The 16827-nt window shown below is 41.7% G+C and overlaps 1 protein-coding gene across 1 annotated transcript; it reads right to left on the bottom strand.

Moving 5' to 3' along the window:
• Nucleotides 1–8089: 8089 nt before the first annotated feature.
• Nucleotides 8090–9829, bottom strand: LOC4326278 (salt stress-induced protein-like). Its single transcript, XM_015789093.3, has 3 exons — nt 9779–9829; nt 9383–9587; nt 8090–8749 (listed from the first exon to the last, which is right to left on the bottom strand). The coding sequence occupies exons 2-3, from the start codon at nt 9578–9580 to the stop codon at nt 8513–8515; spliced, it is 435 nt and encodes a 144-aa protein (XP_015644579.1). The 5' UTR covers nt 9581–9587; nt 9779–9829; the 3' UTR covers nt 8090–8512.
• Nucleotides 9830–16827: the final 6998 nt, after the last annotated feature.

Here is a 16827-nt window from a genome sequence, read left to right as displayed (position 1 = left end):
CCTTGGTGAGGGAATAGCCGTACGAACCGGAAGTCGTGGACCCCTGTTGCCGCGGCGGTGACGCTGATGGTTTGGACGACGGTGTTGGTCGACCCTGCCATTGCGGGCTCCTGCATCACCTGCGCCTACTAGCTGGAGTATACTTGTGGAGCGCAGGTTGGTTGCTACTTGGGAAAACACACACCGCTTCAGAGAGTGGGATTTATACTTGTGGAGCAGTTCTTTGGTGCGGCGCTGCGTATACAAAGCATGTACAATAGCAGACTATAAACCAACTATAAATATATTTTAAAAAAATAAAAGAAGAGAGAGAAGAGCAACGAGCTACAGATCTGTAGCCAGCTGCAGCACGGACTTCAAGACGTAATGTGTGTATAATAGGTGGGACTAGATATTAATAGTGTAGTAAGCAACTATTGCATGAATTGGCTATTACATTAGCTATATATGATTTGGAGCTAGTAGTTGGCTATACTATTAAACTTGCTCTAATATGTTGGCATGCACGCGCGTGCAGTGTACCGGCGGCGACTCCTCGTGGCTCGCGTAATGCAATTGACGAGGCCGTTATCGTCGGTTTCCAACAAGCGTTGAAGCATCGCTGCAGCTGAGGCTGGAATCTGTAGACTGTATTATCGTCAATAACGTCGCTGTTGGTTATCAGGGCACCCACAATGGTTATCTATAGGCTATCTATAAGAGATCCATGTCAGCATATTTTCCTACTTGGAAGAGATTAAATGAAGAGAAAGAGAGCAAAGCTATCTACTAACCTGGAGATAGTCTATAGAGAAAAACGAGGCAATGTATTAGAGAGCTATAGATACCCATGTAGACATACTATTGAGATGGTTTACTATTAATCTAGTCTATTGTTGAGATGTACATGTTTTATAGATAGCACCTAACTTTACCATTGCGGATGCTCTCATGAACTCAACTACACAGGGCAGTAGCATTGGAAATCAACTAATATGATACGAGGCTATTTGCATGCTAAACATAGAAGAACTATCTGCGGTGATAACATATTCACTTTAAAGCAAATTATATTGAAGATTTAGATGCCATTGTTGGTATCAAATGCCGCCACACCTTGAGTACATCGTATGCCCCACAATGTTACCCGAAGACATGCCACCGTTATAATAGTGAGCTATAAGCCTAGTATAAGTTTATGTAGAGGAGAGAGGTAGTGAAAAATCAAGGATGTTAGCTCTTATGCAAGAGTTAACTTATCACAAGCCACAAGACAAATACATTGAATGTATAAGTGAGAGATAGAGAGAGGAGAAGAAAATTGTAGCTAACCTTATAGCTAATCTATTATACTATATGTTGGCTTTAAGATGGGCTAATAGTAGTATGTGAGCTCTACTATTATCCTTGAGGGAGGTAGATGCCACCAAATACACAGCCGAGGAAAGGATCCTCTTAGGGAGAGATGAAAACGGAACGGATATGAACGGATAATGCTCATACCATATTCGTTTTTATATTTTTTGTTGGATGCGAAAACGAATACGAATAGCTCGGATACAAATTATCTTGAATAGAATAAGGGTCGAATATGATCATACACGAATACAGAAATATTTTTTTTTCTCCGAATACGAAAACCACCTCAACTTCTAATATAAACAAGGAACAATTGCTTTTTGACCCCGTTTCGAAGCCCAACTACCAAATGTTTTCCTAGTTTGCTTATTTGACTCCGCTTTTCAAAATTGAACATCCTGACTGACCCTATTTCCATACACCGTTAGGGTTTTATTTAGAAAAATAGAAAAAATATATACTATTCGAATGGACCAAAATACCCTCGAAGAGGGTTGAACCCTATCCATTCGGCTCAACCTCTCCTCTCTCTCTCATTCGGCCCAACCCTATCCATTCGGCGCTGGCGGGGACGGCACGCGTCGCTATTGATGGTCGTTATCGATCAGTTTCGACCGTCAATATTACTAAAACAGGAGAGAACTAGTGATGCTTACAATGCATAAATATGTTAGAATAATAATATTCCACTAGTATTAGGTCTATTAACCTTGTGCAAAGAATGACAATAAAATAAAGGAGAATCGACATCAACTCAGACGATAAATCAATCGGACGATGTCGAGAACCAGACTTGTGTATGAATGGGCCAAGAACACAGACTTGACACGATGAATCAGGCCAAAATTCACAAGTCTACGAAGTGAAGCAGCAGAGGAGGCCGCCAGCCGAAATTGGGCTGGATTGGGCCAGCCCCAGGTTCGGCCGAACCCGGTGGTTCGGCCGAACCTCCCTCGCCTCCGTTGGATCCAGGTTTTGGCTGGACGGTTGAGATGAAGCCTCAATGACGGTTGGAGGGTATTACCGACCATTCCAACTGTCACAACCGTCATAGTTCAGCTATAAAAGGACTTCACCTTCTCACTTCACTCACACACCTCAAGCAAGAGCTCTCTCATTCCTCTTAAGTTTAGTTTAGTAGTATCTAGCTGGTGGAATAGAATTAGAATAGGAATCAGGAGTCCGGAAGTCTTCGGAAGAGTTCGGGTATGGCTCTAGTAGCTTTTCTCTTCTCTTTTGTAAGCTTTGTACTTTTATTTGAATACTCTTCTAAATACATTTATGGTATTGAAATACTTTCCGAGTATATGAGTACCTACTTTACATTATGTTCATGTTATACTGAGTATACTGCTAGCTTATCTGGGAGATGCTTTGGTGTGGGTATAGTGTTTGCTTATGAAATTACTCTATGTCATGACGATGATATTAGAATAGTATCTGGTAGTTTAGACGTGGTGTCTAGATTACGGGATATCATTATTTGGGGTTATATATTGCGGATGAGAGGTGGGCCGCTGATGGTGACAGCTCAGTACGGGTATTCCTCCGCGCCTATATATAATCCTAAGTTAATTTCTTGGGGAGGGTATTCCTCCATATTTAGCCCCGGTTGGATGGTCATGACGGGCTGTCGTAAGGAACTCGGCAGTCAGGGGTGGCTTCTCGAAGTACCAGGAGGGCATCGGATAGAGGGTATTAGCTAGTATATCAGTTAACTAGAATGTATGTATGCTATGTATATTAGAAGTATAGGAATAGATTCTCTTTCTCTTTTCTTTCCAACTAGGTTAGATTATTTATTATGAGGATGAGTAGTAATGTTTGTGTGTCACTCTACCCTTGGATTATCTTAACCCCTGCTTAGAATATGATTATCACAAGTAATATATAAATTATTAGTTGAGTTCTCTCTACATGATCTTTCTACGGGATAAAATAAATACGATACTGTTTGAATACTCTTGGGTGAAATGCTACAATGGTATATCCGTGCGCTTGTGGATGAACTCTGTAACCATAATATACCATAAGTATTTCTGCGCTATTGCTGGGAATTATATTTCTAGTAATGTCGTTAAGAAATACCAACAGTCGCATCCTGTCTACGCGAGTAGAAGGGGATCTACCATGGCGCTAGCATGTAGAGGGAGGGAGCGCTGGCAAGCAGGGGAGCGCGTGGTGGTGGTTGCTGCGCTTAGAGGAAGGGCTGCGACAGCACCGGTGTGCAGAGAAAGGGAGCGGCAGAAGCAATGGCGTGTGGAGGGAGGGGGCAAAGTGTGTTGCACGTAGTGTCGGCGTCGCGGGAGGCGGCGGTTGTGACACTCAGAGGGAGGGCAATGACGGCGCCGTTTTGCGGAGGAAGGCTCCGGTGGAAGCGCTGGCGTGCAGGGGGTGGGGTTGGGGCGGGGCGGCGGGTGCGGCGCGCAGTGTCGGCGTCGGGGGTGGCGGCGGTCACGACACTCAGAGGGAGGACCATGGTGGCACCAGCGTTGGAGGAAGGGTAGCGGCTGTAAAAAAATCTACCATAATTTTATCAAATTTTGTTTACTTGATTTTGTCAAAAATCAACCAAATTAGTCAAAGTTTTTAAATGTAAGCCAAATCTATCAAACTTGTCTCGAATGTGAAAGATGTGTTAAATTTATTACAAATATGTCAAAATATCCGAATATATGCATGTTTTGAATTAACAAGGTCAAATAAGCAGAACATAACAGGATCGAATAAAGGGCAAAAGGTACTATTTGCCCCCTTAACGCTATTAACTCGTCTTAACGGAATACTCCCTCCGTTTTTTAATAGAAGACGTCATTGACTTTTTCTCACATATTTGACCATTCGTCTTATTCAAAAATTTTATACAAATGTATAATATATAAATCACACTTAAAGTACTATGAGTGATAAAATAACTCATAACAAAATAAATTATAATTACATAAATTTTTTGAATAAGACGAATGGTCAAACATGAGAGAAAAAGTCAACGGTGTCATCTATTAAAAAACGGAGATAATACTTTCAGACGGCATATTTGATTTTGAAAATAGGGTCAAATAAGCAAAGTATGAAAAGTATGGCCAGATTTATAGTTACGCTTCGAAGCCCACAACCGCCGGAGCCGTGACTCCAACGTCGCGCTCCGCCTCTCCCGCTGGCCACCGCGCGCCGGGCACCGCTCCCTCCTCTACCTATAGTAGGTCAAATGGGCGGCCCAGCCCAGCACGGCACGGGCCCACCAAAGGCACGGCTCCATAGCGGACCGTGCCGTGCCAGCCACGTGTGTCCCTCTGGCCCAGTCACGGCCCAAGGGGACGCCGTACCGTGCCGTGTCGGCACGGGCCCATTAGTGGCACGTGGGCCGGCGCCGGCCCGAAGGCACGCGAGAGGCCGAGAGGGGAAGCGCGCCAGCGCCACGCCGCCACGCGCGCGGTCTCGCCTCGCGCAAAAGTCGCGCCGTCGCTTACCGCCCGCCTGGCGCGCGACGCGTGGAGGCGAAAGATTGGAGCCGCGGCTAGCCCGACGCGGCCCGGCGGCGACGCAAGCGTGCGTAGGAGCGGGAGGTTTAATGGTTTTTGACGTCCCCAAGGTCGTTTTGACCAAAAAAAAAAAGCGAAAAGAAAAAGGATGCATGCTGGTTGGGTGCATGCATGTTTTTGAGTTTTGACGTTGCCGAGGTCGTTTATGCAGCAATACTATGGGAGAATTAATTCAAGAAGCAGTTAATGCATGTTTGTTGGGGTGGCTGCACGCCTGCACTGCCTTTTCGATTCCCGTGCATGCCACACAAACCAACCATGCAAGCATGCATGCGGTAAAAAAGGAGCGAGTGGTTTAACTAATCTCGGGAAAACCTCTCACAATTAAATCCTCGCATCTATGCACCCAGTAAAAAAGGAAATTCACTGGCCTCTCCTGCCATGCCGGGCCACGTGTCGGACCGTGCCGTGCTGGTCCACGGGCTTTGGAGTCGGCTCAGGCACGGCACGCTCGGCCGGGCCGTGCACAGCCCGGCCCATAAGCTCGCAGGCTCGTGCCGTGCCGTGTCGGTTACTGTAGCATCATGCTAGGGCTGGCCCGACATAGCATGGCCCATTTGGCCAGCTATACCTCTACCGCTGGCAGCCGCGCGCAGGGCTGAGAGTGACATGTGGGGCCCACGTGGGCCCACCTTTTCTTTTATAAATTTTTGTGTGAAACTGACATGTGGGTCCCACGAGGTTTATTATTTTTCCGGATCAAATTGCCACATAAGCACCACGTTAATGCCACATCAGATCAAGACCAAGTCAAATTAGCCACGTAGGCGCCACGTCAGTCAAAACCACCGAGGGATCTCATCTGTACTGGTTTTGATAGTTGAGGGACCCGTTGTATCTGGTTTTTCGGTTGAAGGATGAAAATCATATTCGTTGTTAAGTTAAGGGACTTTGGATGAACTTATTCCTTTCTATATAAGTTGGATGACTATGATTATTGGACATACACATTTGACATATATATTAAAATTTCGGCTTAAATCTTTCTTTTCACTCCTTATTAGCTCTCACTTACAAATAAATACCTACCACTCTATAACGATAAATTGATAACTTACAACTGATGTATGCAAATATGTTATACTATTAGTTACTCAAAGTTGTTCGTTTAAGCTTTCAAAATAGGCAAAACCGCCATCCAAAATCTATGGCCATGTCATACCGCTGCCTGAGAAGTTAAAGTGAAAATCATATTGTAAGTGGGCACAATTTATATTAGGACAATTGCATTCATGACCCCACTTTGAACCCCAATTGCTATTTTACCCTCACTTTTAAGGTTTGCAATTTTGCCCCCACTTTTTGAAAAACATTTGCCCTCACTTTTGACGCCTAGTTTTGACGGTGTTAGTTTTAGGGTGAAAGGATGTTTATACCCTTAGTTGTTGTTGCATTTTTGCCCTTACAAATAAGCCACAATACTTAGAAGTCATAGATAGCAAGCATTACTTAGTGTCACAGTCCTAAATACCGAAGGTAATTTATCCTACGAATCAAACTGAATCAAGGGATAACCACAATGGCATGAATAGATCAAATTACATGTTAATCTCTTCAATGAAAATCTGCTCCATTGATAGGAAATCCTCCGTTAAAGCTCTTCCCCTCACCTTCACCTCACCTACACCGAGCCTCTCTTCTTCCCGCCTACCACCAAGCCCAGCGGCCGCCACTCGCCGCACTGAGTTCCCGTCTCCTGACTTCTCGCTCTATTGGTAAAGGGAGCATGATCTTGCCTCTTCCGCTCCCAATGACGCGCTCCCCGCCTCTCTCCTCTCGTTCCCGCGCGTGGCCGCGTGAGTGCCATCTCTTTCTGCACAGGGAAGGAAGAAAACGAAAATGTCTGTTGGTAGTTTAACAGAAGGGTCCGCTTTCAATTTTTGGAAATTGAATTTAGGCTTTCTTTTGGAAGGATGAGTTTTTTTCACTTCCTATTTTCAGTTTAGGAAAAAAAAAATCAAATTTTAGGGATAAATTATTGCTAATCTGCCGGTGATGCTCTTATCAACAGGGCGATAATTTGGGAGATGGGAACTCCAAATCTTGGGCAGGAGAGTAGAGAATTTTTGGACTAAAATCCCTCAAAATCAGTTTTGGGAATAGATTAGAGGGACTATTGGTGATGCTCTTACTTTAATTAGAGTTACCGAGTTCCTATACCATTAACACTCTCTAACTTACCAGGCAGCGAAAGGTAGGTGAAGACGGGAAAATATACTTGAAAACTAACGTTGGATCGAAAAATGGACGTCCGAGATTCATCCACGTCATCACAAACAAAAATTTTATTCATGGATTTACTCATGAGTGACATGGACAAATCTCGAACGTCAATTTTGATCCAATGGTAATTTTCAAGTTTTCACTACATATATGGTTTCTGTCACATTTTTTTCCGGCGAAGACGGCAAAGGGAAGGGTCAGACCTCTCCTCCATCAGCTTACTCTCCCCTCACCATGTTCACAGGCAGAGAATTGAACCATTAGCATGTCCGAGACAATTTTGGACTGCACACAATACATCCTCCACCTCATATATATATGTGGTGTGTCACGGTTCTTTATTCAATCATATAACACTTGGTGAATATTAACAAGACAAAGCAGACCTTCCAAGGGATCAAGTTAGGGATGGCAATTGTGCCCGTTTACCCGCGGGTAAAAACCCTATTAGGGTTGGGTTTGTTCTCTATTTTATACCCATGGGTATTTTATTGGGTCAAAAGCTATGTCCGATGGGTAAATGGGCATGGGTATGGGTAATCACTACCCATGCCCGCTTTGCCTGTTTACCCGCGAAATCTAACTTACATGTAGGCTAGGAGTAAAATCCACTAGAATACATAAGCCACGTTCTTTGTTTTCTACGGTTTTCCTTTTATTTCCCTTATTATTTCTCTCCTCTTACTCTATCGCCGCCAGAGGAGAGACACGACACCGAGGCGGAGAATATTTGATGTTTTAAGTTCGATTCGAACTTAGTAACTTGTAGACTTTTTGTTTCACTGCTTTTATTGTGGCGGGTAAACGGGCACGCCCGCGGGTATAAGGCGCCCGCGGGCAATGGGCATGGGCAACCATCCTTACCCGTCATGTAGTAATGGGTATACCCACGGGCACAAATAATCTCACAGGCATGGGTATGGGTAGGCACTATCCGTGCCCGTCGCGCCCGATTGCCATCCCTAGATCAAGTGAACACATACAAATGATACCCGACTTATTGCAATTACACACGTGCACGACACACAACACAACTATAATTAATTACAACAATATGGTTTTTCTTTGACAAAATACATATATATCAACTGTCATCGTCGCTACTGTCGTTGTAGCAGTAACGACACCGTGGCACATATGTCCTTTCTCCATTTCTAAATATTTGACACCGTTAACTTTTTAGCACGTGTTTAACCGTTCGTCTTATTCAAAAAATTTTGTAAAATATATAAAACTATATGTATACATAAAAGTATATATTTAAGAATAAATCAAATAATAGAAAAAGAATTTATAATTACTTAATTTTTTTAATAAGACGAATGGTTAAATATGTTTAAAAAGGTCAATCGCGTCAAATAATTAGAAACGGAGAAAGTATATAAGTAGGCGTAGCGTGCCCAGGATCATCATGGGCGGATGTAGACGCCAACTGCATCAAGGAGTGCTCCAGAGCGTCCAAAGAAACCAACAACAGTGGCGTTGCCCTGCAGCGGAACATTGAAGGGTGTTCCACTCTTCACACCCAGCTCATACGTTGTAGCATCGGTGACGATCTTCAGGTATGTCACAATGTCGGCCAAGGTTCCAAACGGGCCATGGGTTCCAGAGAATTCCTTCACACGCTCTGTAGGGCCAATCTTGAACTGAAATTGCGAGAAGATGATTTGATTTAGTTGCATGCATGGTATGCTAGATTGGCTGTCATGTTTTGGCTTTTATGTTATTGCAGCGGAAGCTAAAGAAAACTATTGTACGCTAGAATGTGGTCACTAATCACCAACTAATGCCGTATACAGAATCTGATTTCGACTCCTAAGAATCATTGTGTTCCATTTTTCCATACAGACAACGGTAGGAACGGACTCAGACCGACTGCAAGGCCTATGGTTCTTTTTTACTGAAATTATTGTCAGACCTTACCCAGCATATATCAATAAAAGAAAATCCAGCATATGGTATTTTGTCAGGAGCTCAACCTAACATGGTGGAAATTTATATTCGCTCATGGGCTTTCAAGAACAAAGCTCTGAACCATATATAGCCAGAGGGTGCCCAGGGCTAGCTTAGGTCCGCCAGTTGATAACCAGTAGTGGAGCTAGCTAGCCATAGTTTTTTCAAACATATGGCTCAATTAGTTGAATTTATATAATTTTACCTTTATCTTCTAGTTTTGAAGTTTTTAAATGGAATTTCAATGAATATTTTGGATCATGAGTAGGCTGCAGCCCTAGCTAGCTGCTCTACTCTTGTCTCCGCCCCAGGATGACAATGCATACCGTAGTAGGGCTTCCGCCAGGACCACCCCATGGACCAACCACATGCTCCAGTCCATCCATTCCCACGTAGGAGAAGGTGATAGCATCAATCGCTTGTCCACTGCGAATAGTCACGCTAGTGAGTTTGCAGGGTGGCACACTGATGTCCTGAGCGGACCCTCCATTTCCACCCCACTGCCCAATCTTCACCAGCGCCATATGTGCTCTGCATACACACATGGGCTAGTTTTAGCTATAAAAAGAGCACAAAACCAACTGAAAGAATTTGAGATACAAATTAAATTGAAGCACACAACATATAATGTAACAATAGCATTATACAGATGATGCCGACAAGAGATGGAAGAGCAATATTGAAGCACATAAAATAACTACATGCTATACTGTATATAATACCTCACACTTAAATTGAATGTTGTCTTATGAAGATGGTAGGTATGTTTATGTGATCCTTTTGAGAATAGGAGGCCCCTATTTATAGTGGTCTAGATAGAGCCTAGGTGGTATAATCTAGTCTTCATTTGCCTTTCCTTTTCTTCTTGGGGAGTCTACATTTGATTTTGATCGGGTACATTCTTCAAAACATTCACGATGTTAACCCCTAGTATACGTAACGGTAGTAAGTTGATGAGGCACGCATTTGGTATAGAAATCCGGATGCTTTAATTTCTTGGTAAAATTCTCTATTATATCAAAGTTTCAATAATGTGTAGTTTCTGGTTAGACGGGTCAACTTTGCTCGTTTATAGCAACACAATTTGAATGCAAATGTGCAATGAATCCTCATCATTGTGAGAGGCGGCCACTTGATAGCATCACTACTGGAGAAACCATCTTTGGTCGGTTGCCCAAAATCCACAATAATCCCAGTTTGAATAGGAACTGGGACTAAAGAGGGGCAGCCACTTGATAGCGTCACTACCGGAGAAACCATCTTTGGTCGGTTGCCCAAAATCCACAATAATCCCGGTTTAAATAGGAACCGGGACTAAAGAATATCTTTAGTCCTGGCTAAAAGACCTGACGACACTTTTTGATCTTTAGTCCCAGTAGGTGTTACCAACCGGAACTAAAGATCTATTTTTAGTCCTGGTTGTTAAACAACTGGGAACAAAAAAAATCATCCAAACTGCCGTGCGCGCACCCCGCCTCATCCTCCCCGCCCCCAATTCTTAGCCAAACAATATCTCTTCTCTCTTCTCCTCTTCTCACCCCTCATTCTAACCTTATCTCTTCCCCATCTTCTCCTCCTTCTCCTCCTCTCCTCTCACCCCTCTCCTCGCCCTCATTCTCTCCCCCTCCCCTCCCATGAGGCAGCCAGACGGCGGCAGGGCGGCGGTGGCCTCCCCTCCGCTGGATCCGGGAGGGGAGGCGGCCGGGCGGCGGCGGCGGAGTGCGGAGGGCGGCGGCCGGCCACAAGGTGGCGCATGGCCGTTCGGCGGCCAAGTGCAAGGTGGCCGGCAGCGGCTCGGCGCAAGGCGGCGCACGACCGAGCGGCAGCTGGGCGGTGGCGAATGGCGACGGTGGATTTTTTTTTGTGAATTATTTGTATGGAATGATTTGTATATTTTGTTAGAGATTTTTTTTGTTGATTTGGGGATGATTTTGTGATTGATTTGTAGATTGTGGATGTGTATGTATATGTATTGTGGATGATTTTATTGTGCATACTTTGTGGATAATTTTATTGTGAATGATTTGTGTGGATTTGGGTGAAGGAACAAATACAAGCAGCGAAAAAAAATAAATAAAAGAAAAAAAACAACCGGACTGATTCGGACATGGCCCCTGTTCATCTTGGACTAAAGATAGATTTTAGTCCCGGTTATTTTACCCAGAACTAAAGATGGTTTTTAGTCCCGGATTCATACTCCCGGACAGAGGAGTACAAGGGATTACGAACCGGGGGTAAATACCCTTTCTCCACTAGTTCATATAGCAACTGCAAAAAATCCTTAACTAGCATGTCGATCGAATACGTACTGGCAGCTCGACATAACATTATCCTGCTGTTTCTCTAGTATCCACTAGATGTTGTTACTGACTTGACTTTAGATGGACAAGCGTGCACGCCTAAGGTGAAGCATAATTATCACTTATCAGAAACCCAAGATGAGGTACGCCGCGTCTTCATTACAGGGATACATTGTTTTGTTTGAGGGAATTTGATACAGGAATACTGGCAGCTATTGGTGTATATATTTGTCCCTTTCTGATCAAATCATCAAATGGATAATGCACACCCGTCAAAAAAAAAAAGGATAATGCACACACATGGCTAATAATCCATGTAAAGCGTAGAACAATAAATAGTAACTAAAATGAGGTAATAACTACAAGGTAAGATAGAACCATGTTGATGCATATGCCGCTGATGTATAGAAAAAAAAAACCCTGTTATTAGCGTGCAAGTGACTCGATCCATAAGTCGCTGGTTCCGTACAAGTGGCTTGATTAGTTTGCTTGGTACGTAATAACCGTTATCATATATATATTGAATTATTTGCCGCTATAGTTCTGTACAGGTTGTTTGATCGATCTGCTTGATACTACCTCTATATTTTATATTTTAATGTATGACGCCGTTGATTTTTTTTTCAACGTTTGACCATTTGTCTTATTAAAAAAAATTATGTAATTGTCATTTATTTTATTGTGACTTGATTCATCACCAAATATTCTTTAAGCATGACATAAATATTTTTATATTTGCATAAAATTTTTAAATAAAACGAATGGTCAAACGTTGATAAAAAGTCAACGACGTCATACCTTAAATACGGAGGGAGTACATGGTTATGGACGAGAAGCGTACGTGCACGGGCATAGAAGTTTGAAGGGCTTATTCGGTTTGAAGAAATTGTAACATATAGGAATAGAAAAAAAAAAGACGAATCTGAATGAACTTACACATCAATTCATCCAGAAGGTTAAGTGATGAAAAATTTCCTATAATTTCTCGATACAACTAGTAGGAAAGAAAAAATTCTTTGATTTTCCTATACTCCATTCCTACAATCCGAATGACACCAATCTCCACTATTATAAAAATCGAAGATGTTTCTGACAGAATTTTGGTACGTCATCGATGTTTAAATCGGTTTTAATTTTATGATTGGTTTTAATCTATATACCTAATAAAAAATTTCGTAAGGCTTCCGGTTTTTTATGCCCTATTCGGATTTTTTTCATCGTTGTTTCCTTCCTATGCGGTTTTCTTTATTTTCCAGCTTTTTTCATACGGTTTTTTATGGTCCGTCCGGATATTTTTCGTCGCAGTTTTATATTTTCTGGTTTTTTCAACTGCCTTTTTTCGTTGCGATTTTTTTCTTGCATGCGGTAAGGGCTTCCGGTTTTCTTTTCGTCACCATCTTTTTCCTTCGCCAAGCCGAATCCTAGCTCCGTCGCCATGTTGATATGTCTCTCCATGCGTTTCTTCCTCCAATTGATTCCCCACTCCCCTCATCATTTTTTCCATGATTTCCACCTTCAATTTGACTTTAATTTGCTGGATTTAATCTCCATTTAACCATCACCGATGATGGTCGGCCAGCGAGTTTCATCACCGTTTTATATTCCGAGTTTTGTTCGCTCTGATTTTGGGAAAAATGGAAAGAGAAAATCGAGTAGATCAAAAGCCCTAAATTAATTTTTGAAGATCGAGAAAGATTCGGCCGGATTTAATGGGGGAAGAATCAACTCCGGCATCATAAGGGCACGGCACCATCTTCTGGAGGTTGAAGACGTGTGAGCTAGACCTAAGACTCCACCTGTGGGTTGGGCCAAAGAGAGGCAGTCCGAGCAGAGGAAGGTAGCAAGTGGGCTAAGGCTGAAAAAGAAGAAAGGGATGGGCTTTCGGCCCAAAACTAAGAAAGGAGTATAATGTATACTGATTAAAAACATCTTACCCGTTGCAATGCACGGACATTTTTTCTAGTAAAAGTTAATTCTTAGAAATTCAAATGCTTTACCTTTCCTCCAAACAGAATAAGCCCTTAATGGATTGAGAGATGCACACAATTACATAGGCACTAGTGTTGGATGGAACACTAAGAAAATTTTGGTTGGCCCAATCAAATCAGTTTAATTGGTTCATCAGTTTGACATTTTTACTCTAGTGAAACCTATGGGTATCTATTATACCCATACCCAATTTTGTATGAGGGGGGTAATATTACAATTTTTTTACCCATTTTAACGATATCTGTTAGATTTAAGTAAAATTTCATTCCAAGTATTTTAAATCAGTGTTCACAAAATACAAACCTGTTAAATTTTGCTGAACTTTACTGGGATATTTGTATGTACTGGGTATGGGTAGAATAGATACCCAAAGGTTTGATCTGTAGTGGGCATCAAACCATTGACTGTAAAATTCAATTTGTTTGCCCACATGAGATTGCTTAAAGGGTTATTTACAAACGGCAGATATATTTAGGATGTTGGCAATGTATAATCAGGATTCAGCATTGCAATATATAACACAGATGTTGGCAGTGCCTAATCAGGATTCAGTATTAACAAATAATGTCTTTTACGGTGTTTGGAGGTACCACCGTTCCAGGTATCTCCTAAACCAATTAATATCAACTGTTGATTTCTAAAGGATAATATATGTAGGAATAAGAAATAGTGTGTTAACAAGGATAGATTAGTAATTCGTCAATCCTCCCCATACCCATCCACTGGCTAGTGGCATCCTATGCCGATGTGATTGTGTTAAGGCCACTTTCTCTGTGTCTAACCTAAGTGAAAGGACGAGCAAGCCAGGAGCGGGGGCTGCTGATCGCGGGTGCATAGGGCTTGCAGCGGCTGATCTGATTGTTGTTGAATGTTGCGTGATGCTGCTGATGGTTACAGAACGCTGAAACATAGAGTCATTGTTGTGAAGCTGTTAAATGGAATTGAAAAGTTTTGAGTAATTGATTTCTTGCGGAATTGATGCGCTAAATTGCTAGGAGGATTTTTACCGTCAAACAGTACCCGACAATACCAAATCGTGGTCATTGGATCGGGCTAGACAATACCTAATGCGCTAAGTTTTTTTTTCTTGTACGGTTCTTTCTTACTATTACAACAACTTTTACTTACAAAATTTGCACATTTTAACTGCTGGTTATTTTTTTAAAAAAATCCTCTTACCTCATACTAGCTACTAGGAGATAAAATTATATATTTTTTAGATAATGGAAATGGATTACATCTCCAGCTTCTGTCATAAGACACACAACCATAAGTTTAATAGTAATAAAAAGGTAAGATAAAAGTAAATCAAAATAAGAAATAAGGTGATGGGGACAAATCCCCAACTCCCCTTTATTATTGACTAGCGTTAAACCACATAAATTTTTTTTAGCTAGCAATTCTAATGGAACTACGCCACCCATAGTGGAATAAGAGACCCTTGGCTACCGATTCCAAGAGTGTAGCACCATTGCGCATAGTATCCTGCTCCTCTTGTGGTAGCATCGTAGACCAAAAGTGGAGCCAGTAGAAAGACATGAAGATAAACTGCATAGGATTAGATAATTGTTTACTATTAAAAACTTTATCATTATGAGAACGCCAAATTGACCAACATACAACACTAGCTCCAATTAGAATCATCTTCTTAATGGATCTAGATACCCCTCTAAGCCAATTACTGAAAATGTTTTTGGCGTTACGGGGTGGGGGATATTAAAAGCAAAAAACACATATCTCTAAACAAACTGAGCGACATGACACTCAAAGAAAAAATGTTGGATTGTCTCTTGTGCATAGCAGAAAGAACAATGTTTGTCTCCCCCCCCAATTTCTTTTAGCCAGGTTATCTTTCGTTAGAATTACTTTCTTGTGAAGAAATCAAATAAAGATCTTGATCTTTAGTGGAATTTTCAAGTCCCACATAATTCTCTTTTTGATCCGAACATTACAATTCATGATCGCGGTATACACAGATTTGACGGAAAATTGACCATTCTTATGGAGCGATCATACAAAGCAGTCATTTTCATTTAACAGAGTTATATTAGCTAGCCGGAGGATCAAATCGTTCCACCCGATTAGCTTTTGGCCAACAAATAGCTCTCCTAAAAGAGATATTTAGCGGCGTTGTGCTCATAACCTCTGCCACAGTAGACTGCTTCTTTCGAGCCACATTATATAATATAGGGTATTGATCTTTGAAAGCACGCGATCCCAACCACGTGTCTTCCCAAAATCTTATGTGTGTCCCATTGCCACATCTAAAAGAACCAAAACTAAGAAATCGGTCTTTGACTTTCATTAAACCGGCTCAGAACTGAGAAATACCAATCTTGCTGGACATACCAGAAAGAAGTTTACCCTTTAAGTATTTATTCCGCAAAAGGTTTTGCCATAGGCCTTCACCATTAAACAACTGGAAAAGCCATTTGCTTAATAAGCAGCTATTTTTTATATCAAGGTTATGGACACCTAGTCCACCTTGATCTTTTGGTCGGCATATGTTTTCCCACTTAGCTAGTCTGTATTTTCTTTTCCAGTCATCGTTATTCCAAAAAAAAAACGTGACCTAAAGTAATTCAATCTTTGAAGCACACCTCGTGGAATTTCAAAGAAGGATAACATAAACAAGGGAAGGCTCGAAAGAACTGAGTTTAGAAGGGCCAATCTCCCACCGTATGGCATGTTTTTGCCTTTCCATGTGCTGAGTTTCCTCTCAAATCTATCTTCAACTCATTTCCAATCAACATTTCGGGGTCTCCGATAATGAATAGGAATACCAATATATCTAAAGGGGAAAGATCCAGAATTACAACCAAATAGTTGTCTATATTGATCCTCCACTTCCTTGGCTTTCCCAAAGCAAAAAATCTCACTTTTATGAAAGTTTATTTTCAGCCCTGATATATATCAGTTGTTACCACTTGAATTTTTTAATACAATAAGCAAAAGAGCAATGTTTCCTTTATCAATATCAGTATCAAAGAGATTTTATTAATACAATAAAATCTTGGTAATAAATTTCCAATTTCAAATGAACATTAGTACAACCAGAGTGTTTTCTCATCTTTTACTTCTGTTCTGTAGCACATATAACCTATTTTTTTCACTTTCATCAATCATATTGAATTTGTGTAATAAATATCATAGAATTTTCACCAAACTTATTAACTTTGACTTAAAAAAATGTTGAAAATTGTTTACATGTGGACCCAATATTAATTATTGGATTTAGTCGGAGGGCCTAGCTTATGCAAGATGGCAACCCGTAGGGCCTAGTGGGAGAGTGGTTCTATTCTTCTTTCTTACACTCTCTCCCTCAATCCCAAAGATGTGGCTAGAGCAGGGTCTGGTGTCGATTGTTAGCATTAGGTTTTGGACGTCCTCGGCTATAGTTCCTTGGTTGGCCTAGCGGCGGCCGGTTCGGTGTTAGTTACAAGAAATCTTAGGTGACATTTCATTTACGTCACAAAAGCATG

The sequence above is a fragment of the Oryza sativa genome, chromosome 1 (genome assembly GCF_034140825.1).
Source record: "Oryza sativa Japonica Group chromosome 1, ASM3414082v1".
Lineage (NCBI taxonomy): Eukaryota > Viridiplantae > Streptophyta > Magnoliopsida > Poales > Poaceae > Oryza > Oryza sativa.
This window is presented reverse-complemented; position numbering and strand designations above follow the sequence as displayed.